At 45.1% G+C, this 27,325-nt stretch overlaps 2 protein-coding genes across 7 annotated transcripts in view; both read right to left on the bottom strand.

The window, feature by feature from the left end:
• Positions 1-656: 656 nt before the first annotated feature.
• On the bottom strand, positions 657-10,199 carry LOC128600406 (TANK-binding kinase 1-binding protein 1-like). Of its 2 annotated transcripts, XM_053612871.1 has the most exons (10): positions 9,848-10,199; positions 5,592-5,812; positions 5,376-5,501; positions 5,105-5,209; positions 4,850-5,012; positions 4,102-4,295; positions 3,948-4,009; positions 3,372-3,493; positions 2,530-2,921; positions 657-1,711 (listed from the first exon to the last, which is right to left on the bottom strand). In XM_053612871.1, the coding sequence occupies exons 2-10, from the start codon at positions 5,802-5,804 to the stop codon at positions 1,583-1,585; spliced, it is 1,506 nt and encodes a 501-aa protein (XP_053468846.1). In that variant the 5' UTR covers positions 5,805-5,812; positions 9,848-10,199; the 3' UTR covers positions 657-1,582. The 2 variants fall into 2 exon arrangements, with proteins under 2 accessions (XP_053468846.1, XP_053468847.1); XM_053612872.1 differs by lacking the exon at positions 9,848-10,199 and having other exon boundaries at positions 5,592-6,288.
• A 1,798-nt stretch (positions 10,200-11,997) lies between these two features.
• Positions 11,998-27,325, bottom strand: part of LOC128600405 (oxysterol-binding protein-related protein 6-like) — a 17,643-nt gene continuing 2,315 nt past the window's right edge. The window contains exons 1-22 of one of the 5 annotated variants that reach the window (XM_053612868.1): positions 26,933-26,956; positions 25,535-25,728; positions 25,314-25,445; positions 24,427-24,480; positions 24,185-24,298; positions 23,914-24,093; positions 22,389-22,524; positions 21,333-21,451; positions 20,612-20,686; positions 20,038-20,206; positions 19,820-19,953; positions 18,526-18,618; positions 16,859-17,021; positions 16,376-16,665; positions 15,724-15,861; positions 14,405-14,468; positions 14,172-14,250; positions 13,931-14,075; positions 13,661-13,808; positions 13,318-13,444; positions 12,855-12,977; positions 11,998-12,338 (exon numbers count right to left, since the gene is read on the bottom strand). In XM_053612868.1, coding sequence (XP_053468843.1) covers positions 12,230-12,338; positions 12,855-12,977; positions 13,318-13,444; positions 13,661-13,808; positions 13,931-14,075; positions 14,172-14,250; positions 14,405-14,468; positions 15,724-15,861; positions 16,376-16,665; positions 16,859-17,021; positions 18,526-18,618; positions 19,820-19,953; positions 20,038-20,206; positions 20,612-20,686; positions 21,333-21,451; positions 22,389-22,524; positions 23,914-24,093; positions 24,185-24,298; positions 24,427-24,480; positions 25,314-25,445; positions 25,535-25,633 — 2,691 coding nt within the window. In that variant the 5' untranslated portion in view covers positions 25,634-25,728; positions 26,933-26,956 and the 3' untranslated portion in view covers positions 11,998-12,229. Of the gene's footprint in view, positions 12,339-12,854; positions 12,978-13,317; positions 13,445-13,660; positions 13,809-13,930; positions 14,076-14,171; positions 14,251-14,404; positions 14,469-15,723; positions 15,862-16,375; positions 16,666-16,858; positions 17,022-18,525; positions 18,619-19,819; positions 19,954-20,037; positions 20,207-20,611; positions 20,687-21,332; positions 21,452-22,388; positions 22,525-23,913; positions 24,094-24,184; positions 24,299-24,426; positions 24,481-25,313; positions 25,446-25,534; positions 25,729-26,094; positions 26,486-26,932; positions 26,957-27,325 lie in introns of those variants that run through there. The other 4 variants (XM_053612867.1, XM_053612870.1, XM_053612866.1 and 1 more) reach the window with 4 other exon arrangements.

Here is a 27,325-nt window from a genome sequence, read left to right as displayed (position 1 = left end):
AGCTTCCAAAGCTTCACCTTTCACGCTAACATCGTCACGCTCGTCACTGGGTCCAGTGTTTACTCCAGCGTTTCCTCCAGCGTTTCCACTAGCTCTGTGCTGGGGCTCTCAGTACTATCACGATGAACGTTGCAGGAGAACGGTGAGTGAGAGTCAGGATATGTCGTTGTTTACACTGTGAAACAGTGACACGTGACTGTTTAAGATCATTGACATCGGTGCGACAGAACCCTCTCACAGGAATAACGAAAATACAGCACCAACCCGCAAATTAGCACCAGAATCACTCTACACATCACAGTTTGGTCATTTCCCACCCACAAGCCACCTCTCCTCCTCCGTCACCTCATGACCTCTTGGATTCAAACTCATGACAGATGAGGGGTCAAACAGTTCTCTGTTCAGACGCTCTGGAGCTCAGATTATCAATGTTAACCCGAAAAAAGTACCGGGTTATTTACTTACTATTAGGATTTTTTTCCAAACCTCTCATGCCTACAAACCTACTGATTTATTTATCGTAAAAGATAGTATAATATTTGAGCAACAGCTCATGACAACATGACACCATCGTGTCGCACAGAGATAGAAATCTGCCTCCGAATAGTGGCATGAACTCACTAGACAAGCTTTTAATGCCCTAAATCAGGGGTCAGTACCTGGTGGGCCGTGGTCCAAATGCACACACAACAAAGTATTTCTGCAGACTGAACCACAAATATACTGTACTTCACTGTAACTGAGCAATCCCGAGTCAGATCCTCTGTAGCACTCACTTACATTTACATAAATTATTTAGAGAAGACGTTTATTCAGAACGCAGAGAATTTTCACACACTTTTGATTGGTTGTGTTTTATAATGATGACTGGATAATGCAGTGTGTAGTTACGTGTGTAGTGTGACGTAAAGCCGCACCGATCCTGACCTGCCTGTTCTCATTACACTCACAGCAGCGGCGTGTAAGGGTTAGAGTCCTCTACTGGCTGTAAAGGGAACTGCAACGAAAAGTTTCCAAAGCCCTTCTGTTGGGATTATTCATCCCTGTTGAAAGAAAATGGGTGGAGTTAAGTGGCTCTGCTTGACGTGGGGCGGAGCTCATTTCTGGGCCGGAAACAAATGTAAACAGAAGCCTGAGATAAAGAGATCAGCGGATCCGTTACACGTGGATGATGTAAATCACAGTTTTTCTGCAGTGTGTTTAAAACGATACGATCGCTGACGTCATCTGATGCTGTGATGAGCCTCACTGCTCTCAGCCAATCAGAACGCACGATACTGGACTATTTACTGGACTGATGAATGATAGGCTCTTAAAAAATAACAAATGTAAACTCGAGTGAATTTGTAACATTAAACACAAAGTCACGTGGGACGAACTGGACTGATCTTTTATTCCACTGAAGCCCTGCAGTGTAGCACGACTGCTTCGTTACTCTGACTCACGGAGTGTGTGGAAAGTTCACAGTGTTGTAGCATATAAACAGGAGTAGATTAATCAGGAGTGTGTGCGCGTGTGTGTGTGTGTGTGCGTGTGTGTGTGCGTGTGTGTGTGCGTGTGTGTGTGCGTGTGTGTGTGTGTGTTATATTTTGCTGTTTTCCAGGTGAGTGTCGATGTGTGTGATCAGAGCATCATCAGGGAAACCGGTGGGGAACGAGAGCTGACAGAGGGGACAACTCCGAGTGTCGCTCTCCTCCTCATCCATCCACAACTGTGGGACAGAAAGAGAGGAAGAAAAAGAAAACCAAAAAGATGAAGAAGAAGAAAACAAAACAAAAAAGATGAAGTAGAGGAAAGAGAAGATGATGAAGAAGAGGAGGAGGAAGAAGAAGAAGAAGAGGAGTAAGGAAAAGATACAGAAGAGGAGGAGGAAGAAGATGAAGAGGAGGGTGAGGAGGAAGAAGAAGAACAAGAAGAAGAGGAAGGAAAAGATGATGAAGAGGAGGAGGAAGAAGAAGATGAAGAAGAGGAGGGTGAGGAGGAAGAAGAAGAGGAAGAGGAAGGAGAGGAGGAAGAAAAAGAATGCAAAGAAGCAAAAGAGAAAAAGAAGAGTACATGAGAAAGAGAAGAAGTAGGAAAAAGAAATGAAAGAATATAAATGAAGAGAAAAAAGGAAAATAGGAAAAAATTCAGGAAGAAAAAAGGAGGAAAAGGTGGAGAAGGAGTTAGATCCGAACATGGAAAAGGAGAAGAGGGAAATAAAGACAGAAGGAAGGAAGAAAGTAAAGGAAAATCAAGATTTTTTTAAATGAACAGATTTAGAAAATACAAAAAGGACAGAAAGAAAGAAAGAAAGAAGACAAAGAAAATCTATGAAAGCCTCATACACATGATCTAATATATAAATAATACATATGAATAATTATTCATTCTTGCATTATGTAACTGTTTTATGTAAATTATCATATTTATAAAGAATAAACTCGTACTAAACATCAAAGCATTTTATTTTATAGGATTTAAACTTTCCTTATAAAGAAAAATATTATTAATTAATTTTAAATTAAAACGGTGTACTGCTCCACTCACTCTGATTGACGGCCAGGACTGAGCGTGCTCACTGCGGGGGTGTGAGTGAGGGGGCGTCATTATCCTGAGCCCCGCCCACTCATCATCTTCATCCTCTGAGGACTGAGGGGGTGTGGCCAGTGGAGCAGGGGTGGAGTCAGGCAGCTGGAAGCTGAGCTCCAGAGCTCCGTGGGCAGAGGATGGGCGGGGCCCAGTGGATATTGGCCTGAGGTGGGCGTGGCTTGTGGTTCTGCGCTTTGGAAGCGTGGAAATAGGATTGTGGACGACGTGCGGAGAGACGGAGGGGTCTGCCATGTCCGAGTAACTACGGCGACCCTGGAAGTGTGACCTCATCGTGTGAGGAGCTGGAGGGGCGGGGTCAGAGGGAGGGGAGGCGGAGCCATGCCTCAATACTGCAGGGGGAAAAGAGTCTAAATGTTTGTAATGTGAATTCTGTATGTGTTTATGTAAATGATCAGTACTGTCCTGTATCTCACCGTACTTTTATCAAACACGCATACAATTTCTACACTTCTGGTAAATGTTAATTTTTTAATCCATATATAATATCATCATCATCATCATCATCATCATCATATAAATTCCAACATCATCCAAAGGCCAGTTTTGGTCTTATTAAGATTTAGTTGTATTATGTATGCAAATTTATGCACATTAATTAAGTCTCAAGGTTATTTGTGATGTTTATTCACCTGTTGTCTGTTACATTAATAGAGCAGTGAGATTAATAAAATGGATAAAACTGTGTGTGTGTGTGTGTGTGTGTGTGTGTGTGTGTGTGTGTGTGTGTGTGAGGTATGTGAACAGGACATTCACACAGGTGTTAGTTTCAGATAATGTACCGGGACTGTTCTGGTCCGGAGAGCCGCGGTTCTGTCTTAGGATTCGGTTCTGTTCAGCAATGAGGCTGCGGATTCGGCTCAGTTCCTCCACCAGCTCCGTGTAGGCCAGCGCCAGGTTCACCCTGTAACACACACATGTATAGTTTTGTAGTGTAGCATAACCTGAGTAATAAACCTGTGTGTGTGTGTGTGTGTGTGTGTGTGTGTGTTACAGTAAAATACAGTGACATGGTCAGTGATAAACCGCAGTGTGTGTGTTAGTGTGGAACAGTAGTGAAGTGTAAACTCTGTGATGAAGATGTTGAAACTTAAAGTTACAGCTTTACCTCTGACTGTTACACAGCGCTGACACTGGAGACTCTGACACTGACACTATCAACGATTACACACGTTTAATCTGCCATACAAGTCTCTGTGGACGAGCCGTTACTATAGAAACCATAACGTATCAGAACGAGTATTAACATAAACCTGCGCTACAGTCAGAGCCGCCGTTATAGAGAACTCATCACCGCCTCCTGAGCAGTACGGGAATGACGCGACCCTTAAGGTGATTAGACTGTAGGAGTCACTCACTGCTCATCTCCTGCCTTTTTAATCCACTCCACACTGCAGTGTTCACACTCCACATCCAACTCCTGCACAAACACCAGTAAAATAATCAATCAATCAATCAAGTTTCTCTTAATGAAGTGTGTGTGTGTGTGTGTGTGTGTGTGTGTGTGTGTACCTGTTGTTCCTTCTCCTGTCTGATCTCTTCCTGTAGACGCTGCAGCTCTGCCTTAAGCTCCGCCTCCCGCTGACACGCCCCTCTAGCCTCGTGCCACACCCCCTCAAGCTCCGCCTCCAGACGCTGGACCTTCAGGTCAGTGAGTGTGTCCAGACTGCGTGAGCTCTGCAGACTCGGTCCGGAACACTCCAACGCTGAGAACACACACATGAATACAACACTTCTCTTCACCTCGTCCTGTTCGTTCCTCCTCCGTGTCACTCGCTCAGAACGGCTCCAACTAGGATCTCTACCATCCCGTGTTCCACAAAACCAGTGTTTCCACAGTTCTGTTTTCCTAGATCCAGATGTTCCCACACTTTTAGATATGCAGAATACCATGTTCCTAGAACCCAACGTTTCACGGGCCTTGCTTATAAAGCCCTGTGCATCGTTAGAGCCACGTTCTCCCAGAACCCTACATTTAGAGAACCCACTGTTTCCAGAGCCTTATTGTTCTAAAGCCGCGGATGTCTCTGGAGGTCTATGATTTTAGAGCCCTACTGTTCCTGAGCCCTGTGTATCCAGAACCCAACGTTCTCTAGAGTTTTATGATTTCAGTGCGTCACTGCCTCATTCCCACAACGTGAAATCCTGATTATTTCCTTCTTAATGAACTCGATATTAGTGGTATAAATGATAATGACGATGCTGATGGTGGGTGTGTGTGTGTGTGTGTGTGTGTGTGTGTGTGTGTGTGTGAGTGTACCGCAGGGCGTGTCCAGGCTGGTGTACAGATGCAGGTAACGAGTTTCTTTATTACGCTGATGTGAAGTTTCTCTCGCTTTCTTCTTCTGCAGGAGGATCTCTCTCTGACCCAGTGAAGTCTCCAGCTTCCTGATCCTCTCCACATGCTGCTCGGCCAGAGTCGTCTACACACACACACACACACACACACACACACACACACAGTTTGAAGTGCTGATGAGGAGGATGTGATGAAGGATCTCTCTCTCTCTCTCACCATGTTATCCAGCTCCTTCTGAACGCTGCTCTTCTCCAGATGAATTTTCTCGTACGCTTTAATCACCTCCTCCAGACGCTGCTCGTGAACTTTACTGTTCTGGAGCTGAGGGAAATCATTTCACAAATTTACAGCAAGAGTCCAGAAAAGGTTCTGGGTTTACTCACGCACACACACACACGCACACACACGCACACACACGCACACACACGCACACACACGCACGCACACGCACGCACACGCACGCACACGCACGCACACACACACGCACCTCCTGCATGAGGTTGTTGATCCTCTGCTGAAGGTTGCTGTTTTCAGTCTGGATCAGTTCGACCTTCTCGGATTCACAGGAGCAGCACACACTCCTCTCGTCCTCACACACACTGATCATGGGGAACTGAGAGAGACACAGATACAGTAAAGGACAGATGTTTCTTTTTCACATCTTCTCCATGCTCAGTTAGCAGCTGGATAAACGTTCTCCCACCTTCATCTCGTAGTTCTTCAGCTTCCTCCTGATGCTGCTGTTCTCTCGCTCCAGGCCGGCCAGACGCAGTCTGATCTCATGATACGCAGCAGCAAACTGATTAATATCCACAGACAGAGACGACGGCGGCCATCTAATCATCCCACAGACCTCCTCTCTCAGAGAGTCACTGCCTCCTTTAAAACCAAACTGTTCCCTCAGGAGAGACTCCATCACTCACACTGAGGGACGAGAGACAGCGGCAATAAAGTCACAAACACACACAAGAGAGAGATGAAACGGAGAGACGACGGAGAGACGATGGAGAGATGATGGAGAGACGAGACGGAGAGACGAGACGGAGAGACGACGGAGAGACGAGACGGAGAGACGATGGAGAGACGAGACGGAGAGACGACGGAGAGACGAGACGGAGAGACGATGGAGGGAAGACATTAATAATGATAATATCCACAGTGCGGTGTAGTACAGAATGAACACACTCGTTTATTTGTGAAACAAAACAGCGTCCACTTTCAGGACAGAGGACTGGAGAAGATGATCATGTCACACTGGAACAAAACCTTCCTGAGAGAGAGAGAGAGAGAGAGAGAGAGAGAGAGAGAGAGAGAGAGAGAGAGAGAGACTCTCATCCACTCACCATGTACTGATCAATTCTAACACCTTCTCACACCGTTAAAAATATATACACACACACACACACACACACACACACACACACACATATATATAATTTATAATGAATTTAATTCCATATACGTCACTTTTTATGCTTGTTATATACACCGATCAGCCATAACATTAAGACCACCTGCCTAATATGGTGTAGGTTCTTCTCTCCTCGTGCCTCAAAACAGCTGTGACTCGTCGAGGCGTGGACTCCACGAGACCTCTGAAGGTGCGCTGTGGGATCTGACACCGAGACGTCAGCAGCAGATCCTGTAAGTCCTGTAAGTTGTGAGGCGGGGTCTCCGTGGATCGGACTCGTTTGTCCAGAACGTCCCACAGACGCTGGATGGGATTGAGATCTGGGGAATCTGGAGGTCGAGTCAACACCTTGAACTCTTTGTCGTGTTCCTCAAAGCGTTCCTGAACAGTGTGTGCAGTGTGTCAGGGAGCGTCATCCTGCTGAGAGAGGACACTGATATTAGAGAACACCGTCACCATGAAGGGGTGAACTCGCTCTGGAGCGGTGTTTAGGTAGGTGCTGCGCGTCAAAGTGACATCCACGTGAAGGACCCGAAGTTTCCCAACAGATCATTCCCCAGAGCATCACACTGCCTCTGCCAGCTCGTCTTCTTCCCATAATGCATCCTGGTGCCGTCTCTCCTCCAGGTAAGCGACACACACACACACCCGGCCTCCACATAATGTAAAAGAAAACGGGATTCATCAGACCAGGCCACCTTCTTCCACTGCTCCATGGTCCAGTTCTGATGTTCACGTGCCCATTGTAGGTGTTTCGGAGGTGTACAGGGGGTCAGCATGGGCACTCTGACCGCTCTGCAGCTACACAGATCCATACGCAGCAAGCTGTGATGCTCTGTGTGTTCCGACTCCTTTCTATCAGAACCAGCATGAACTTCTTCAGCAGTTTGTGCTGCAGTAGATCTTCTGTGAGATCGGACCAGACGGACTAGCCTTCTCTCCTCATGCACATCACCGAGCCTTGTACACCCCTGACCCTGTCACCGGTTCTCCTTCCTTGGAGAACTTTTGGTAGGTACTAATCCCTGCACACAGGGAACACCCCACAACACCTGCGGTTCTGGAGACGCTCTGATCCAGACGTCTAGACGTCACAATCTGACCCGTGTTAAAGTCTCTCAGATCCTTACACTCGCCCATTTCTCCTGCTTCCAACACGTCAACATCCACAACTGACTGTTCACCTGCTGCCTAATAAATATATACCCCCCTCTACAGGTGTCTCTGTGACGAGATCATCAACGTTACTCACGTCACCTGTCTGTGGTTTTAATGTTATGGCTGATCGGTGTAATTTCTTTATTCATTCATTATTTCATATCTTATACTAGTATTCCCTTGCATTATATATATAACTAATTTATTTATTACATTACAGCATTTGTCAGACGGCCTTATCCAGAGCGACTTACAATTATCTCATTTACACACCTGAGCAGGTGAGGGTTAAGGGCCTCGCTCAGGGGCCCAACAGCAGCGGCCCGGCAGAACTGAACCCACGACCTTCCGATCAGACGTCCAACGTCTTAACCCCCGAGCTACACTTTCCCTAATTTATTCTTTTTAGATCATTTATATCATTTTATTTTCATTTTTTAAGTCCTTTTTTGTACCGCTATGTAAAGATATATAAATGATAAAAGACATTTTTATTTTATTGATTGTATACTGAAGAGCTGCTGTGTAAGAGTTGTATTGTTGTCTCCCCCGTGATCAGGAATGGTTTGTTCCAGTTTGACATTGACAGCATCCTTCACTTTGTGTTCAGTCTCTCAGACATGGAGTCCAATGCTACAGCTACACACACACACACACACACACACACACACAGTAGTAGGTCATTATTACCCTCAGTTTGTTCCGATTCCCTTCTAGATGCAGGTCGTCACGTGGTTTATTTATATCTTATATAATATATTCATGATGCACTAATCCCCCGCAGGCCGATTCCTCGGAGCACTGAAGCTCTCTGAAACCCTCTCCATGAACATAAACACCACTACACTCTGTTTTCCTTCCCATCTCCTCGTCTGATCCTCGCTGTAGTCCAGTGACGCGGCGTGTCTGAGATTCAGCACCGCTCGAAAATACGTGATCCTGTATAATATATTACACACGCGTTATATCTAATTAAACACGGCTCTTGTGTTTACATGTAGAGAGCGCGTTCACCTTTACCCCTACAAATTCATTCTTACATCAATTAAACTCTGAAAAATAACATTCCATCCTGTGCAGAAGTGTTGGCGCATCTCACATAATTCTGTAAAGCAAAAAATACGTGTTTAAAAAAAACAATACAAAAAAAAGACCATCATTTCCTCTCGCTTTTCAAAATGTATCAGTTCTCTCAGATACACTTTTATATTTGTAATCTTTTAAGGAAATCAGTCAGGACATTGTTCCGGCTTTCTGGGAGAACCTACTAAAGTTTTTCGGTGTCTGAAGGTAAAATCTCAGAACCTCAGACACGTTTTAATCAAACACAAAAATCTCTGGAATATAAATAGATGAGAGAGCGCACATGGAAATAGAACATAATGGAAATATATCATCTATAAATATATTATATGTCTTTTCCGCTGACACATTAACGCAGCATGTAACGCAAAATGTTAAACAAAACTTTCGGACAGTAGTGTATGTGCGAAATTATTGACACCCCTAAAAATTTTTAAATGCAACTTTTCCCCCACAGATTGTCCACTCTGAGAAACGAAGGTACTGAACTACCGTTCCCTTTCAGTCGTCAGAGTGAACCATCGATGGAACATGTCTTGGATCTTGTAGCTTTATAATGATGATCTTTACCTTTAAAAATAATTTACGGTACATGATTGGACCTTCAGGATCAGTGCTGTACGTTACTAACTAAAGCTACACTACACACATGCACCTTCTCAGCTACAATCCTGACTGTTCTGTAGATGGTTCTACAGCACTGAATCTGACCAAACATCAGGTCACACACACACACACACACACACACGTAAAATCCCTTCACTAAGCTACACCATGAGGGGGGAAAAACACCACAAACCTCGCAACACAAGACATGCAGATGGATCTAAAAACACCACCATTAAAACTACAGTTAAACCCAGTATGTGTGCTCTGAAGGGTGCCAATAATTTTGGCGTTGGCTGCATTTGATGAAACAGAAGCAGCTGAGCGCACATTATCCACGAGTGTTCAGGAATTTTCCATTTTAAATGACATCAATGCTAAATATCAGTGAAAAGCAATGAATGTGTGAAAGCGCACGCGCTCTGTGTTTTTTGTCCGTTTAGCAGTACACGTCAAGCAGAAAAGCTGCTCATGCACGCGCGTGCACGCACAATCATCACGTCAAGTGTCTGCATGCTCAGGTAATAACCGATGAAGCAAATCAGCACGCGATCTTCGTGTGTGTGTGTGTGTGTGTGTGTGTGTGTGTGTGTGTGTGTGTGTGTGTGTTAAACAGTAAAATCAGTGGAGCATGCCCCATGTCCTCTGTAAGGTTCTTAAACTCGCACGTGCCAAATGAAAACCCGTTGTGTTTTACTCACGGTGCTCAGGGGCGCGCGCTCCGGACCGTGTCACCCACCGCGTCTTCCGGTTTAATCATCAATCAATCACATCAGTCACAACCACCGCCAGTGCGCGCGTGCTACAGATCAAACGCTGGGATCCAAACGCTGGGATTGTGTGTAGGTCACAAATCTCCGACACGCACGCGCCGCTGAGCTCCGCCCCCTTTTTCCCCGACGCTTCAGCCGTGACCGCGCTTTCACACAGAAACGTGCAGCCGCATTTCGGATTAGCCGCGGGGTGCTAGCTGGTGCCCTGCGTCACCGCGTCCGCCATATTGGAAAGGTCATCAACCGTCCGTGCGTTTTACAAGCACGTTGCTAGTCTCGAGCATCATGAACATGTCCTCACATCACAAGGGATATAAATGTAAATATAAATACATTTATATTATTATTATTATTATTGCTGCATTTATTTTAATACATATAACAGGAATATCAATAACAGCACCTCGTCACTGACGTGCGATCCTCCATCGTACACCTTCAGTACCTTTAGTGTCTCTTTCACACAGAAAGGTTCATGTCGTGCATCTGTAAAGCTAAGAGGTTATTATGGTCTGTTTATGATCCTTAAATCTATTTAAAGGAGCGCGCGTGTGGATCAACGTACTCTGAAATCAGTTTTTGCATAAACACCTCCAGCAGGAAAGAAAATCATTTTAAAAAGGTTGTTGAACAAAAGTAGTGAGTGTACATTTACATAAATGACTCTGTTAAGTGGGTGTGTATACTTTTGAGCACATGAATAAGAACAGGTGTCTGTACTAGTCAGGATGCTTGTTGTTAAAGGGTTTTAATCATGATTATGGAATGTGCTCTTCACACGTCCAGGCTCCGGGCTGCAGGGAGGCTCCTCGTGTCCAGCACCTTTATGAGAAGGGTTCTAGAAAAAACTGCAAGCTACAGTGGAAGTGGAGAAACAGCTGGAAACATCAGCATGAGTGTAGTTTAGAGCAGTGGTCACCAACCCTGTTCCTGGAGATCTACCTTCCTGAGGACTTCAGCTCCAACCGTAACGCTGATCACCTGACCAGCTAAATCACTGGCTGGAGAAGCGGTGGAGATTTAGATGGAGTTTGTGCGTTCTGTGTTCCTACGACTGCGTTTAACCCTGAACACAAGCGTCAGTTAATGTTCCACTACCCTGAGAACTGTTCCCCGAAGAACATGCGTCCATTATTCACACAGTTCTCCAACGTTCCCCTCTGCAGTGTTGGTAAAGGTGAGGTGAAGAACCTTTCCCCTGTGAGTGAGGGTGAGCATGAGGCAGCGTTTTCTGGTTATAAAGAGCTGTAAGGCTCACTTCACCCTGCGTTTACACACCACCACGTTTTCATTTAAAAAGGTTCCAGTCTTGTAGATAAACAGAGGTTTATTTATTAATCATCCAGTGGCCAGGGGGTGTGCTAACTTTTGCACTCCACAGCACAATATTTGTAGACATTCCTGAGATAGTAGGGAAGTTAAGAAGGGTGCACGCCAACTCGTGGATTACAAATAAAGAAAGACACAGGAGAGCAGTTATTCCCCCTCATTTTATTCAGTAACGTGTATAATTACAAAGGCGTTTCACACACTCACACACTCACACACTCACACACTTTAGCCAGTGCAGCTGAAACGCCAAAACAGTCACACAGACGTCATCATTTCATTTCAGCCAGCAAAATGCGTGACTAACAACAACACATTATAACACAACTCGCTTTAACGAGACGAGGATTATTTACACAATCAGCAGTGCTGAGAAACAGAGAAACGTCAGACGTGTTCAAATGTGCTACATCATCATCATCATCATCATGACAACACACACGTGACTCCTTACTGTGTGCGCACGAGTTACATGACTTTAATGTGAACACCCAAAAACAACAACCCCAGAATAAACCCTCCCCTTTACAGTACAGGACATTTTTAAATAAAAACACCTGGAATAAAACACTAAAACGCTTTAAAGAACGTTCGTTACATGTTCAATATAAATCTTACCGTTTCTACACGCTGACTAATGAGGAAAGAAAAGGAGGAGCATCATCATCATCTAAATAAATAAATAACTCAGTAATCACTCGCTCCTCACAGGCATCATCACCGCGCACGCACGCACGCACGCACGCACGCACGCACGCACGCACGCACGCACGCACGCACGCGGCTCATCGTCACGCCTTTCCAGATCAGCACTTACTCCACTCCTCGAATAGTCAGCACTCCAATTCTAATCCAATCGAATCAGAGTCGAGTCAACATTCCACAAGAGTGTTATACAGGATGATTCATCAGGAGAGAGACGTATTGCACTTTATGTAGTGTTAAAAAACAAACAAAAAAACACTCCTATAACCGTCGAGATCACCACAATTCCAGATTATCCGTGTTTGCAAATCCAGGATTCTCCCTGATCTTCCAGTACGTTCCGTTAGAGACCCAAACCTCTCGGCCGGAGTCGTCCACCGTTTTCCTGGAAATTAACAACAAACGTGATTTTTTTGTTTGTTTGTTTTAGAGATTTTAGGACATTAGCATATACAGCAGTCGCTGTGCAGGAAAATATATATAAAAAAAAGAATAAATATAAATGACAACCCATACACTAACGATCTGCTCTTTTCAAATGACTCTTCAACCAAAATGATTCACAAGCTAGAGATCACTCGCACGCCGGGGCGACTAGTAAAACTATCTAAATACAGAAATCTAATAATATAGTGCATTAAGAGCAGAGGGAGAAGGCGGCATCAGTGACGGGTTCTCCAACGCAGGAAGCTGTACGCAGAGACACCGTTCATGGAGCATACAGAACTACATCACTACGACTCCAATTCAGCTCACAGGGACTTCACACAGGATTTTAAACTCATACCTACTGGACTCCATTCTTACTAGGAACAGGAAGAAGAAAAAGAGGGAGAGGAAGAGGAGTAAAAGGAAGAAGGTGGAAGTATTAGAAAGAAAAAAGAAAGCAAAAGCAGCTCACCTGAAGAAACGAGGGATGTGTTCCTCTCCTCTCTTAGACAGTTCTTTCCTCCGGTCCCTCTGTTTCTCCTCCACCTCATCCTTTAGCTTATCCGACTCAGCCACTTTACCCTCCTCAAGAAGTCTGGTTGGGGGGGGGGGGGGGGGGGGGTAAAGAAAAAGAAGATAAAGAAGTTAGATGTATTGGGGCTTATTTTCGATCTGTGTTCCAAATGCAGCGTTCCTGAATCTTTAATCCCTACACAGATCCGTGTTACAGCGGAAAGCTCGGGAACTCGGCACGTTTATGGCGAATCATTTCGAGCTCAGCGGCGAGACTGTGGTGCTCCGACTGCGCTGATCACCACCGAGGGAAAGTACAGTTTGAAAGTCGGGTTTTGCTCTGAAGGCTGAGGGCGCACACACACACACACACACACACACACACACACACACACACACACACACACGATGCGAGTACACACCTCTGGTCCGGGCGGAACCGTGTGTCTGTAGGAGGCAGGACATCCTTCAGTTCAGGCGTGAGCTCGTTAAGTTCTCTGGCGTAACAAGAGAACCCGTAATACTCAAAATAATCTTCAGGCTGAGGATCTGTGGATTACAGAGGAACAGGAAACACCACAGGTTCACATACAGGAAGTAGCGCTTTAGGAAAGTAGTAAGAAAGCACCAGAGATTCTAGAGTTTATCTGCACACTACAGGCCAAAGTTGATTATTTTGCTAGAACAGCAGCCGTTACTATAGAAACGAGAAGGTATAAGAACCCCTCAGCGCTGTGGTGTAATATAAACGCTGAGGACACTCACTGGGCTTCCAGAGGCATTGTGGGTTGGGTAGAGTGTCGCAGAAGATGCCTTCATGCCACGATCCGCCGAAACGATGCACCACGTTCCCCGCCTGATCCAGAACCACGCCCTGGACCTCATTTTTATTTTCTCCAGAGCCGTAGCGAGACTGCGGAGAATCACAGCGATAAAGTCAGCACTAATGGACAAGTTATTACACGAGTGCTTGTGATGAGCTGTGTGTGTATGAATCAGGAACGCACACACACACACACACACACACACACACACCTTAACGAAGGTCAGTTTGCAGGAGCAGACGTCACTCTTCAGGTTTCGGATCACAACGTCGCCGTAGTGCTCGAGCCAGCGCTGCTGACTGAACACATTGTGGATGCAGGTCACTGCTTTATTCCACTCGTAATGATCTCCATATCTGTAACGAGCACGGAGGAACTCACCATCAGACACACGCACACGCACACACACTCTATATGTACATTAAACCACAGAAACGAATCACGACTCTCACCTGGGCAGCGTGACGTTCACCAGGCCCGTCGACACGATCTCCACAGACTTTCCCCAGAACTTATTCTTCCACCTCTGATCTGCAGGAGGGAAAAAGTGCACACGCTGAGCAATCCTGCGTTTTTATCGCCACAGACACACGCTTACGTTCAGAAAAGAACCAGAAATCAGACATCAGAGAGCAAAGAGAAGTGCGTTTAGAGGAAACTAATCCATCGCAGGTTAAACCCTCACCTTGCCAAAATGTGAAGTTCTCTGACTCGGCGTGGCACGCAGAAACCGGAGGGTGATGACTCACCTGTAAAACATACATCAGTATTAATCTCATCTTCAAATACATTTAAGATCAGCATCTAATGCTGCGTCTATATTTACACCCGTTTACTGCAGATATACAAACCCTGCATGTCACAAGCTCCTTTTCTTTTTCTTTTTTTTTAAAAGAAGTCACATGATCAAGGATAATTAAAGTTACTGAGGTCCTGTCCAGAAACACATTCACTTCATAGATAGATTATACTCCTGATATCCCACAATGCACTGCAGGTAAAAATTAATTAATTAATTAATTAATTAAAAAAATAAAAACATGGACCCATAATGTAGTCTGCAGTTTGTAGAGAGTAAGGAAGGAGGAGTAGGAAGTAGGGGGACAGAGTAGGGGACAGGAAGTACAGAATAGGGAGTAGGGGATATCGTGTAGGGAGTAGGGGCTATCGTGTAGGGAGTAGGGGATAGGGGATATCGTGTAGGGGATAGGGGATATCATGTAGGGGATAGGGGATATCGTGTAGGGAGTAGGGGATATCGTGTAGGGAGTAGGGGATATCGTGTAGGGGATAGGGGATATCGTGTAGGGGATAGGGGATATCGTGTAGGGGATAGGGGATATCGTGTAGGGGATATCGTGTAGGGGATAGGGGATATCGTGTAGGGGATAGGGGATATCGTGTAGGGGATAGGGGGATATCGTGTAGGGAGTAGGGGATATCGTGTAGGGGATAGGGGATATCGTGTAGGGGATAGGGGATATCGTGTAGGGAGTAGGGGATATCGTGTAGGGAGTAGGGGATATCGTGTAGGGAGTAGGGGATATCGTGTAGGGGATAGGGGATATCGTGTAGGGGATAGGGGATATCGTGTAGGGAGTAGGGGATATCGTGTAGGGGATAGGGGATATCGTGTAGGGGATAGGGGATATCGTGTAGGGGATAGGGGATATCGTGTAGGGGATAGGGGATATCGTGTAGGGGATAGGGGATATCGTGTAGGGAGTAGGGGATATCGTGTAGGGAGTAGGGGATATCGTGTAGGGGATAGGGGATATCGTGTAGGGGATAGGGGATATCGTGTAGGGAGTAGGGGATATCGTGTAGGGAGTAGGGGATATCGTGTAGGGGATAGGGGATATCGTGTAGGGGATAGGGGATATCGTGTAGGGGATAGGGGCTATCGTGTAGGGAGTAGGGGATATCGTGTAGGGAGTAGGGGATATCGTGTAGGGAGTAGGGGATATCGTGTAGGGAAGAGGGCGTTATTTAAGAGAGTAATACCTGCTCGGCGACGTAGCGGAAGCCGCGTTCCTCTCTGATGCTCTCGTAGGTCTCGCCCAACACCGGGTTAAAGGGCTTATAGCGATTCCTCCAGGAGGCCCAGGCGTAACCGGAGATGGAGAACACGGCCACATAAACCTGCCACACACAGACAGACAATAAATTCATCAATCAACAAAGCAAACAATCAGCATGTGTGTGTGTGAAAATACATTCATTCCCTTTTAAAATGCTACCTCGCTCTGGTCCTGTTCATTTATATAAAAAAACAATACTAAAGCTATCTTTGTTAAACATTTATGTTAACGTTGTGTGTAGCAGCTTCAGGGTCCGGGTTCAGAATGTGTTCACCAGTGTAGCGAGTTACTCTAAAACATTATCTTTTTAAGGAAACGTTTAAGGAGGACACTTCATTTATCAGATCGGGTGAGGAATGTGTTTCACTAACACCAGTTCCTCAAAACAAAAGATCCTTTATTCATCCGAAACCACGCACGCACGCGGGCGCACGCACACGCGCACGCACAGTCTGACTCATAGGATATTAAAGCATCCTGACTCACACTGAAAACAGAATCATACAAGCTGCTAAACACTGAATCACTGATCTGGAATCACCTACAGAATCACGGTGAATCGGACAGACTCGTACCATTCTCTGATAGGGGTCGTCTGTGCGGCTGGCGATGTCCAGCAGCTCCGAGTACTCCAGCTCCTCACTGACGCGCTGCAGGAAGTTGAGCGGCTCGTTCAGAGCGACGGGCATGGAGACGCGAGACAGGTCCTTCCCGATGTTGTTGTACAGGATGGAGAGGATGCCGATGTGGCTGTTATCAGTGCAGCGTGCAGGCAGGACCGTGCGCCGGCCCGTCTCCTTCGGCACGCTGGAGGGAACGTCTGGAGCGTCCGACACACTCGTCCTGTACTTCATGTTCACCACTGCTGCACCACAACACACACACACACACACACACACACACACACACACACACACAGTCAGAATAAGTGCTTATAAAAAAGCACTCATGAAATAAGATAAATGTCTCAGGATGTAAAAAGAAGACGAATCTGTGAGAGATTACTCGCTCACTCATTAAATCCTGATTAATCAGAGCATTAATAACGAACGAGGTACCTTGTCCCTCCTCAGGCTCAGAGTTGCTCGTGGTGATGTCGCTCAGTCCCGACTCGTCAGAAGCCTCGTTCTCCGACAGGCTCTCGGACATGAGGACCTCGTTCGCGTCGAAATACTCGGCCATGGACTCCGCGACGGACAGCCTGCTGCGTGTCTCACAGCTCTGAGATGGACCACAAATCACAAACCCATCCACAACGTGTAAACATGAGGAGAACGGGAAGAAAACTAGCCGCTAATATGGTTTTAAACAAGCACACTTCCTCTCTGAGAACCTCAGACATCACGTCACGTGATCCGTCACAGCCTGCACGTTTTAAAGAGGACGAGGTGAAAACGCTGTAGAAGAATCTACACCACAGCGCTGTGGAGTTCTGGACTCTGATTGGTCAGGTGTTGATTAGTTCTCTATAACCGCAGCTCTGACGGTAGCGCAGCTGCACATCGCAGCTTTATATTAACGTGTTATGGTTTCTATAGTAACCGCTCGTTCACAGGGATGTGTACAGCGGACGCTCCACTGATCAACAGACTGTTAAATAAAGGAGTGTAATCGTGGATGCGGTGAGGTTTTCTGTAAGGAGACATTTATAACACTTATGGAAGGAGTCTCCAGCGTCAGCAGTGTCACAGGAGTTTACGTGTCTTTGCGGTTTCTCTGTAACATGACACGCTGCGATTTTATTTATTTTTTATTATTAATTTCGAGAAAGAGTAGAGCGAGACCGGTGAGGGAACGACTGTTTATAGCTGCTAGAACGCAAGTGACAACAGGAACCGACTCGTTTGGGAAATTCCCACAGCGTTAATCGTAGCTATAAACAGTGTTTATTACTTTACATACTTTATTTATTACTCATAATTATTATAGATTTGACACACCATGTGAAGTCTGACATCACATTATATCAATCCCCACTATACCATGATGATAATAATAATAATAATAATAATAATAATATTATTATTATTATTATTAATATCACACCCCTCTTCATCTCCCTCCACTGGCTTCCTGTAGACACCCCATCAAATTCAAGGCCTTGATGCTCACCTACAAGACCTCGTCTGGAACAGCGCCCCCTACCTCCACACTCTCCTGAAGGCTTACGCTAATGACTGATGATTAGTGATACCTACTCAGCGTGGCTCAAGATCCCTTTCCAGAACCTTCACACTAACTGTTCCTCAGCGGTGGAAAGAACTTCCAACCTCAATCCGGACCGCAGAACCTGTCTCTATCTTCAAAACACGGCTAAAGCCCCACCTCTTCCGTCAACACCTAACCAACCCCTAAAACTCCAACCCCACATTATCCTAGGAAAAAAAATTAATTAATTTAAAATAAATAAAAATAATTTGTAAATAAAAATATTTTTAAATGTTAAATGTTTTTAAATAAAAATTTAAAAACAAAAAAATAAAACTTACTGGTTCTTACACCTCGACTCTGCGCACTGTGCTTCTCTAGAGCTAAAGTCTAAGTCTTGCACTACTTGTATTGTTCTCCACTCCATGTTTCGCTTCACTTGTATTTCCTCATTCATAACTCACTTTGTATAAAAGTGTCTGCTAAATGAATGTAATAATAATAATAATAATAATAATAATAATAAATCTATAAAATCCAGTAAGATTATTAACAGTTCTGTGAGGAGAGAACTCACCTGATCCTGTCGCACGGTGCAGAACGACTCCTCGGTTGAATCCGAGGACAGAGACAGTGAGTGGACTTTCGTGTGACGAGACTGTAGCTCGAGCTGGAAAGAGACACACACACACACACACACACACACACACACACACACACACACACACATACACTTAATGAGTCACAACACTACAATCACGCGTATTTAAAATATCTGGAGCCCCGCCCACATACAGCACAAAATCTCACATCCGCTTTCACGCCGGGAGAAATCAATCAAAATCAAAATCAAAGCATGTTATCTTCAACAAGAAATGGGGGGGGGGGGCATGGATTTATGAGTTATATAATCTCAGTTCAATCAGTCAATCCCGAAAACACAGCAAATTAAACAGTGTTCCAGCTAATGAAATAAAAGTGAATACACCACACACTTTTAAATACCCTTTCTGGGCTGCTCCTACTGCATGCTTTACATTTCACACACACACTTAAAACAGCCCAAACCAGTTGGCTCATCTTTATCTTCAGACAGAATTGGAGATCTAGTTTTGCACACAGGCGTGACGTTCTGGAAATGCAGGAAGTAAAGCAGATGGACTTCCTCTACACGCTCCTCCTTCATCCTACAGAAAGGAATTCCTCTGTAAATCTTACGCAGGAGCGTTTACACACGTTTACTGCTGTAAGAGGAGGAGGTGCTGCATGCAGGAGGAGTTAACACACGACGCACTTTTCTCCGCTTAGTCGCCATGCTGTCGTTTTCAGATCTCACAGTCTTTTATGGAGATGTGTGTCCATGGATAAACGAACACGCTCGGAATTACAGCCGACTCGTGTTCATAAACACACGCACAGGAAGACCAAGAAACCTCCCGAAACCTTACATAAATAAAGGCGGGATTTTTGTAGCTTGGTTCAGCCATGAGAACGTTCTCACGCAACTTCACTAAACGGTTTAGAAATGAAGTCTAATTATAAATAATTATAAATAACGGAACATTTGAGCTAAACGTCTCCAAGAACGGGGAGACTTTAAATCGCTCGTATTCGCAGCGTGTCGCTAGAGATTCAGCGCTCAGTCTTCGGTTTGTTCATTTTCAGCTCTCTGTGAGCTCTTATGGAGTTTTGTGGGCGTGGCTAAATGTAAACATGCAGTCAGTATATGCAGAGATGGGAAGTTGATGGCTGATTGGTGTTTATCAACATGCTAAATAAATAAATAAATAAATACTCAGTGAAGCTTTACTAAACGAGGCGTGATGTGTGTGTGCTGCGTGTGTGTAGTAGCACGTAGCCGCCGCACTCACCTCGGACAGCGTGGTGCACAGTGAGGCGAGCTGGTCGGAGGTGGACTGACGCAGGTCCGGCCCGGTCCACACCTGTGCGAGACGCTCATGCTCCAACGTCAGCCCCTCGTGGATGGACTTCAGAGACGTGTGGACTGACGGGAGAGACACGCAGGGTTAAGCACCTGAAAGCTCTCAGGGTTTTTAGGGATAAGGTGTGATGTGATGAGTGAACACACCTCTCTGAGACACAGTGTGAATGTTCTGCTGGAGTTTCTTTCCCTCGGGTGAACTGCAGCCCGGAGTGGACAGCTGAGAGTAAACGTAATCCGGGATGGACTGAAGAGACGAACCGAGACCAGAGGACGAGGACGAGGACAACGCGCTGATGTGATTATTGGCAGGAAGCTGAGAGAGAGAGAGAGAGAGAGAGAGAGGGAGAGAGAGGGGGGGGGGGGACAGAGAGAGAGAGGGAGAGAGAGGGGGGGGGACAGAGAGAGAGAGAGAGAGAGAGAGAGAGGGAGAGAGAGAGAGAGAGAGATGGGGGGGGGGACAGAGAGAGAGAGGGAGAGAGAGAGAGAGGGAGAGAGAGAGAGAGAGAGAGATGGGGGGGGGACAGAGAGAGAGAGGGAGAGAGGGGGGGGGGACAGAGAGAGAGAGAGAGAGAGAGGGAGAGAGAGAGAGAGATGGGGGGGGACAGAGAGAGAGAGGGAGAGAGAGGGGGGGGGGACAGAGAGAGAGAGAGAGAGATGTATTTATTGAATAAAAATTGCTGTGTTTAATCTAAGGACAGAAGCGAGGTGCGAGACTCACCATGCCGTGTGACATCGTGCGATTGTGTCCCCAGACTTTCCCCACTTTCTTCTTTGGCTTCTCCAAAGTCAGATTCTAACACACACACACACACACACACACACACACACACACACACACACACACACACACACACACAGTTTGTCTAAAGACTTCACTTTGGATTTCATTATTCTACTTTTTGGGCAGAGTTTTTTCTGATGGTCAGATACCAGCAGTTAAATCGTACATTATTTGGCAAAATCCAACAGACATGGTTGATGTTTCACACCTCGTGTGTTTATTAGGTTAGGGAGACTTTAATTTCTCTTTTGGAAGAAAAAACAGATCTGCAAAAGCCAGCATGACCGATTTCTTTACAAAAGCTCGTCTGTCTTTTGTATTTATTTCTAGTTTTCACATGTTACAATGTACACATACACAAACTAATACTATTCAAATTCTAACATATAACAGTTATATAGTGTGTGTGTGTGTGTGTGTACACTATATCTAATGATGTAGAAGTATCAAAGCCAGGCTGCATGTCCCCCACACTGCGCTGAACACACGCAGTATAAATGTACAGGAGTTCAATACGACACACGTAGTGTGTGTCGTATTGAACTCCTGTACATTTATACTGCGTGTGTTCAGCGCAGTGTGGGGGACATACAGCCTGGCTTTGATACTTCTACATCATTAGAGTGAGAATGTAACCATAAAGGAAGCCGTGGCTCACCTGCATGCTGATCCTCTTCTCCAGGTCCTTGTTAGTGATGGGCAGATCTCCCTCCAGGCAGTGCAACATCTGGATCAGACGCCCGAGTTCAGCCAGGTCCAGCTGACAGCGATCCAGCTCTGCAGGGGTCAAAGGTCAAACGGTTATATTAAGTGAGAAGGCCGTGTTCGTGAGCTGCTCTCACGCTCACTCTCGCGTGGACGTTCACGCGGAGATCGGCGGAATGAAGACGGCAGCGGAGCAGATGGAACGGAAACACACGTGCACGTGTCACTTTTTAAGGAGAGAATTTTAATGACATGCGAGATTCTACAACCGCGGTGCTGTCAGACTTTCACACCGAGAAGGTTCTCTTCTACATCCTCCATGCACATTTCACATAAATAACTTCAAATACAATAAGATCTTAAACATTTCCTCCATCTCAGTCCACTCGTCAATTAAACCTCCAAATATAATCATTAAAATCTCATTATATCGACATTAACGTGTGAATCAAACACCTCACGATTACAACGTCCTTTTCCACGAGGAGTCCGTTAGATTATTAAAATATATTTATAAGCTCATTTCCTTCTCTCAGCCCTGTAACCTGAACACTTTTACCCCGGGGAACCACTGCGAACGTTCCACCACAGGAAGTTGCATCATCCGAATTTCCTGATGATCGTGTGAAGAAGAAACGCGTGTTAAGATAGTTAAGTTTTATAGAGCTATTGAGTGCACAGGTGACTTTGAAAATATAAAATCCATCATTTGTGTAAGAGATTCAAGTAAACATTCATTTTGAAAACTGTAAATAATGAGAAAGTCATTAAAGCAGTCGTGTCATTAGCGCGGGGTCTAGTTAACCATGTTTTTGTATCTGATCTTTTTGAATAAAAATAATTAGCATAACTTTTACACCGAACTGAGGCAGAGGTCTGAGTGAAAAATTACTGAACGGGTGAAAATGAAGCGAGGTGTTTTTAAAGGGAAGAAGAAGAAGGAGGAGGAGGAGAAGGAGGAGGAGAAGGAGAAGGAGAAGGAGAAGAAGGAGGAGGAGGAGGAGGAGACCTTGCTGGCAGGCGTTGGCTCGCTGCGTTTGCTGGAGCCAGGCGGAGACTTTACTGTTGACGCGTGACGAGGCGAGAGACGGAGAACTCAGCGTGGAGGGCTGGAACACGGAGGCCGACGTCTGGAACTGAGGAAGCTGAAGAGAAAAAGAAACCTCATTAAAGATCTATAAACACATTCCTAACACAGGAACTGCTCAACTCGGCTTATTTAACTTCCCGTTACAGAGTTTTTATATTGGGGGCGGAGCTTGGTGTACTGAACATCACTGATTGGTTAACAGTAATCTTCACAGAACTAATGCGTCCTAATGATTATCCTTGACAAGGCTGTATATAAATATACATTATTATATCGTCCGGAGAAAAAACAAAAACCACCACCAGAAATCCCAGGATTAAAGGTGCAATAAAGATTTTTTTCAGATTCTCTGTTGGTTAAATTTGATTATTTTCAGTTTAAATTGAAGTAGATTTAGAATTTGGTTTTTGTACCCTGACCAACAAAATCTACTTTTTAAAAAAGATTTAAGGCAGAAGAGTTCGTTTAAACCCAAATTCCACTGCAACAGCTGCAAACCTAACAGACTGCTATAATTTATTCCTCTGACCGGCGCTTTAATAAATGCTTATTGCTCTTTTAATAAAGAAACAGGACTAACTGGGCCACATGACCCTGATTAAACAGTTCATACGAGTTATCTTTGTTAAATCGGACACAACAGGAGTCTTCCTGCACCACTCCTTTAACCATTATGCAAGGTGAGGGTCAAACATCCAGTCTTAATTATTATAGTGCATTTAACGTGTATCAGGAAGTAGACGACCCGCCACATCTTTACATCACTGGGAGTACACAAACAAAACTGATGCTATAAAAATGTTCTACAATTTTCCTGCAGTAACTTTCCCACTAAAAACAAACAAACCAAAAGTTACATACGGCTGCTTTAAAATGCCAAATCTCTGTTATCATCTACAACTTGCTGCAATTTAAAGAAAATTCCACTGAGAAAAAAATAAAGGTTTAGCTTTGTGCATCACAAAGACCAGAGTTATTTATGGACATAAAGATTACACAACTCAAAATAATTTAGCTGATTATCCGGAGGGAAAAATTAATGATAATTTATGTAAAAAAATTAAATAAATGTTTGAGAGTCAATGATTAAAAGTTGTTTTAAAGGGGATTATTAATAAACGAGCATTGCAGTAATACAGACACATATTTAAATAAATTTTAAAAAAGCAAATCTAATGAATAAACATATTTTGAATGAATTAATCATTAATGTATTATTCCTGTATTAATTTGGATTTGTGCACGTCCGGTCCTCAGCAGGACCAGAGCAGACTGTTTTAACCAGATCTCCCACACAGACCAGTTTATTTTATATTTAGAAGTTTTTACATGTATAATGATTAGAAAGGTGAAGTGGAGGTGAACGGTCACGCTGCCCGTGTAACCCGTGTTCGTGATCGGACTGATGTTCTGTACAGTGGAATTAGAGCAGCGAGGTCCTCACCGTGTCCATCATGGCTCTGTTCCTCTGAGTTAACGTGGCCACGGTGGGCAACGTGCCGCCGGTTCCTGCTGAGAGCGCCTGCAGGACGCCGTGATGGATGCTCATCGCCTCGTTCTTCTTATAGATGCGGTGCGCAGTCAGTTTGGTCATCCAGATGTAGAAGATGTCCTGACTTTTAGCCTGTAGATCCCAAAACAAACACTAATTAATTAGACACTTTTCTCCCCATCTCCGTTCCCGCTGACGTGGACTGGGCGTGTGAGCTGCGCACCTTTAAGTGAATCAGGTTATCTCCTGAGTCCAGGTCGATTCGTTTGGACTTTTTGTTGACGGACATGACGGCGAGGCTGACGTCCAGAGCGGCGTGGTTTTTCCCTCTCATCATCTGGTGGAGGGAAGAAACAAATTTAGTCGTGTCACAACTTAAAGTAAAATAAGAGCAATTCCAGAGCAATAACTATAATAATAATAATAATAATAATAATAATAATAAAACACCACAAGACGACTCACATCCTGCTGAGATTTGGAGTATCTGAGGATCCCCTTCTCCAGAAAGAAGTATCTCTGGATCAGAAAAATAAAACAATCTGAATGGCAGCTCTGCTACCACAGGTGTGTGTGTGTGTGTGAGTGTGTGTGTGTGTGTGTGTGTGTGTGTGTGTGTGTGTGTGTGTGAGAGAGAGAGAGAGAGAGAATGGGTGAAGGAGAACCAGTGTAAAGCGCTCTGGAACCACTAAGGTTAAAAATAAAAAGCGCTATACAAGTTAAAATGTTTAAAACGCAGAACGATAAACTATAGAAGAGGTTTAAAAGGGCGTGTGAGAAGCGACGCTTCCGGAGGTTTCAGGGAAGTGAGCGAGTTCCTCTCACTGGTGCAGATGATGGACATGTTCTCCATCAGGAGATCAGGATTATTAAACACATGCTCCGCCTACATGCCGGAAAACGACTCCAGCGTAACTCCAGTTTTATTTTGTGAAGTAAAACATGCGTAGAAACGGTTCTGAGAGGAGGACGCGAGTGTGTGGTGCTAACAGAACTTCCTGGGAGGTTAAGAATAAAGCTTCAGGGTAAATTAAGCTTCAGGGCAGTGGTGTCTCAGGGGTTAAAGGCTCTGGGTTACTGAGCAGAAGGTCAGGACTGCTGGAGCCTTGAGCGAGGCCCTTAACCCTCACCCGCTCAGGTGTATAAATGAGACAGGTGTAGGTCACTCTGGATAAGAATGTCTGCAAAATGCCGTAAATGTAATTCCCAGGTTTAAAAAAAAAAGTGTCGCAATACGACGAGACGTCACCATCACTCGTCACTCGTCACCATCACTCGGTCAAGAGCACAGCAGCAGATGAAATTAGGAAAGTGTATTTTTTAATAAAAAAAGTTCACATTATGTGTCTCACCTTGTGCCAACCCTGCAGTGGATACTTCCTCTTCTTCATCAGGAATCCTTCACAGATCCCCGGGATGCTGTACTTCTCCGGATTGATCACGCTGGACTGGATATCGGTCATCACCTCCCAGTCTCTGGACTGCTGCATTTCCAAAACAAACCACAGCTTGAACAAAGCTCTGGGATTAGAAAACTGATGAGGGAGTGGTGTGCGAGAGCTGGGACACTGACCTGTCGAGAGGACCCGGTGCTGTTGCTGCGAGAGTGACTGGGTTTAAACACCGAGCGCGGAGATTTCTCCGCCGCAGCAGGATTACTGTGATGCTCCATCTTCAACACAACACCGCGCAGATACTTCCACAGTCACGACTATTCACACACGGACTCCCTCTGGCTCATCACATCCAGTGTTTCATCAAACTCAACTGCAAAGGGAAAAGAAAAGAACCGTAGACAATGAAACTCTATAAACCTGTTTAGAGAAAACGTGCAAGTCAAAGTAAGAAATAAATAACACGTTAAGAGCGGTTCAGTCAGGTGGCGAGATCTTTAATACACTCGAAATCTCTCCGACGCCTAGTAAAGGACACGAGGAATAACGAGCAGGAGGATTGTTAAACACTGTGGATGTTTTTAGTTAATATAAACACAGACTACGCATCACTGCGTCGTTCAGGACCGCGCTGGTGTACAGACCAGCTCACTGACCAGGAGATACCGCCACTAACCCCAGCTCTGACACGCCTGCGACTCGAGCACAACTCACATACGGTGTTGGAGATGTCACACACCTGAGCAGGTAAACAGAGAGGCATTCAGGGTGTGTTACAGCTCAGAGATCTCAGATCCCACACACACACAATGTTTACAATACACCGAACTGGAATATTCTGAAACATTCATCCTCCTCCTGTAATCGTTTCTATTTTGGTGGAACTTCATGCCGGAGATGCCAGAGCGCTTTACCCTCATTATGAGGAGTTGATCATTACACAGCGTCTCGCTCACTCCCTGCATTATGAACGATGAATAACTGGAATTCCTCCTGAATGACTGTTTCGAGCGTGAACCTGTTCCACAGCCCCAGTTTCACCCAGTTCTCTCTCTCACACACACACGCAGGTATATAAACAGCTGTGCGTCAATCTCCAGAGGAACACAAAGCTAAGACAGAAACACACGGCCGAGGTGGGAAAGTGAACACGGCGGCCATTTTAAAAACCGCACACGATCCAGTCTGTCCTTCATGATGCTGATCTCAGTTCATCTTTTGTTCAGTTTTCTTCTCAGCGTGTGTGTGTGTGTGTGTGTGTGTGCGCATCATCCATAATGCACTTGTGCAGGGGGTCCCATCCTTTCTCCTCAGCCAGTTATTTGCCATTAAAGACTCCTGATTAATCAAACACACTCATTTTAATCTACACTTCTTGATACCTTTTTTTTTTACTCAGCACTTTTTGCTGTGATTTTGAGCTCCACACCGTTTGCCTTGAAACAAACAACTGTTTGTTTGTTTGTTTGTTGAGCCAGACTGTCATTTTTATTTTTTATTTCAAATATCTCTTTTTTTTTTTTTTAAGAAAGCGCCAAACACATCCCAACGTACTATATTCTCCTCGCGGAGCTTACAGAACACGTCCCGCTCCGGATCGGACAGACCCTGCGTCCTCAGTCAGGCGTACCCGAACCTCTAATCAGATTCCTGGCAGTTCCTCTAAAGCCCAGGATACATGTGCACTCCAGTGTGCAGCGTGGAGGTCTGGACCACGGTCCTGGAGTCTAATGAGAGAAACGTAACGAGCCATTACGTCTGAGGGCGAACCTCCTCGGGGGATCGGACTGATCGCCCCTGCTGATCGGATCTTGGAGTTTTGCGTGTATACTGCTCTGTTTAAAAGCAAGGCAAAAAAATAGCCCGGATTATTCAACACTACTGCACAAGACGTGATCGTTCATAGCACAAGGGTTAAAGTTCAGAGATGTACGTGTATGTAAATGCACTTCCATCACATCAAGTGGATT

The sequence above is a fragment of the Ictalurus furcatus genome, chromosome 24 (genome assembly GCF_023375685.1).
Source record: "Ictalurus furcatus strain D&B chromosome 24, Billie_1.0, whole genome shotgun sequence".
Taxonomy (NCBI): domain Eukaryota; kingdom Metazoa; phylum Chordata; class Actinopteri; order Siluriformes; family Ictaluridae; genus Ictalurus; species Ictalurus furcatus.
Note: the sequence above shows the minus strand (reverse complement) of the source record. Positions and strands in the feature narration are given on the sequence as shown.

What these genes read in the sequence shown, in the direction of transcription:
- LOC128600406 (XM_053612871.1), bottom strand. Translation starts at nt 5,804, where the DNA reads ATGGAGTCTCTCCTGAGGGAACAGTTTGGTTTTAAAGGAGGCAGTGAC. An exon ending in AGAAGGAGCTGGATAACATG is followed by an intron (nt 5,013 to 5,104) that starts GTGAGAGAGAGA and finishes GTGTGTGTGTAG; the next exon opens with ACGACTCTGGCCGAGCAGCA. An exon ending in AAAAAGGCAGGAGATGAGCA is followed by an intron (nt 3,494 to 3,947) that starts GTGAGTGACTCC and finishes TGTGTGTTACAG; the next exon opens with GGTGAACCTGGCGCTGGCCT.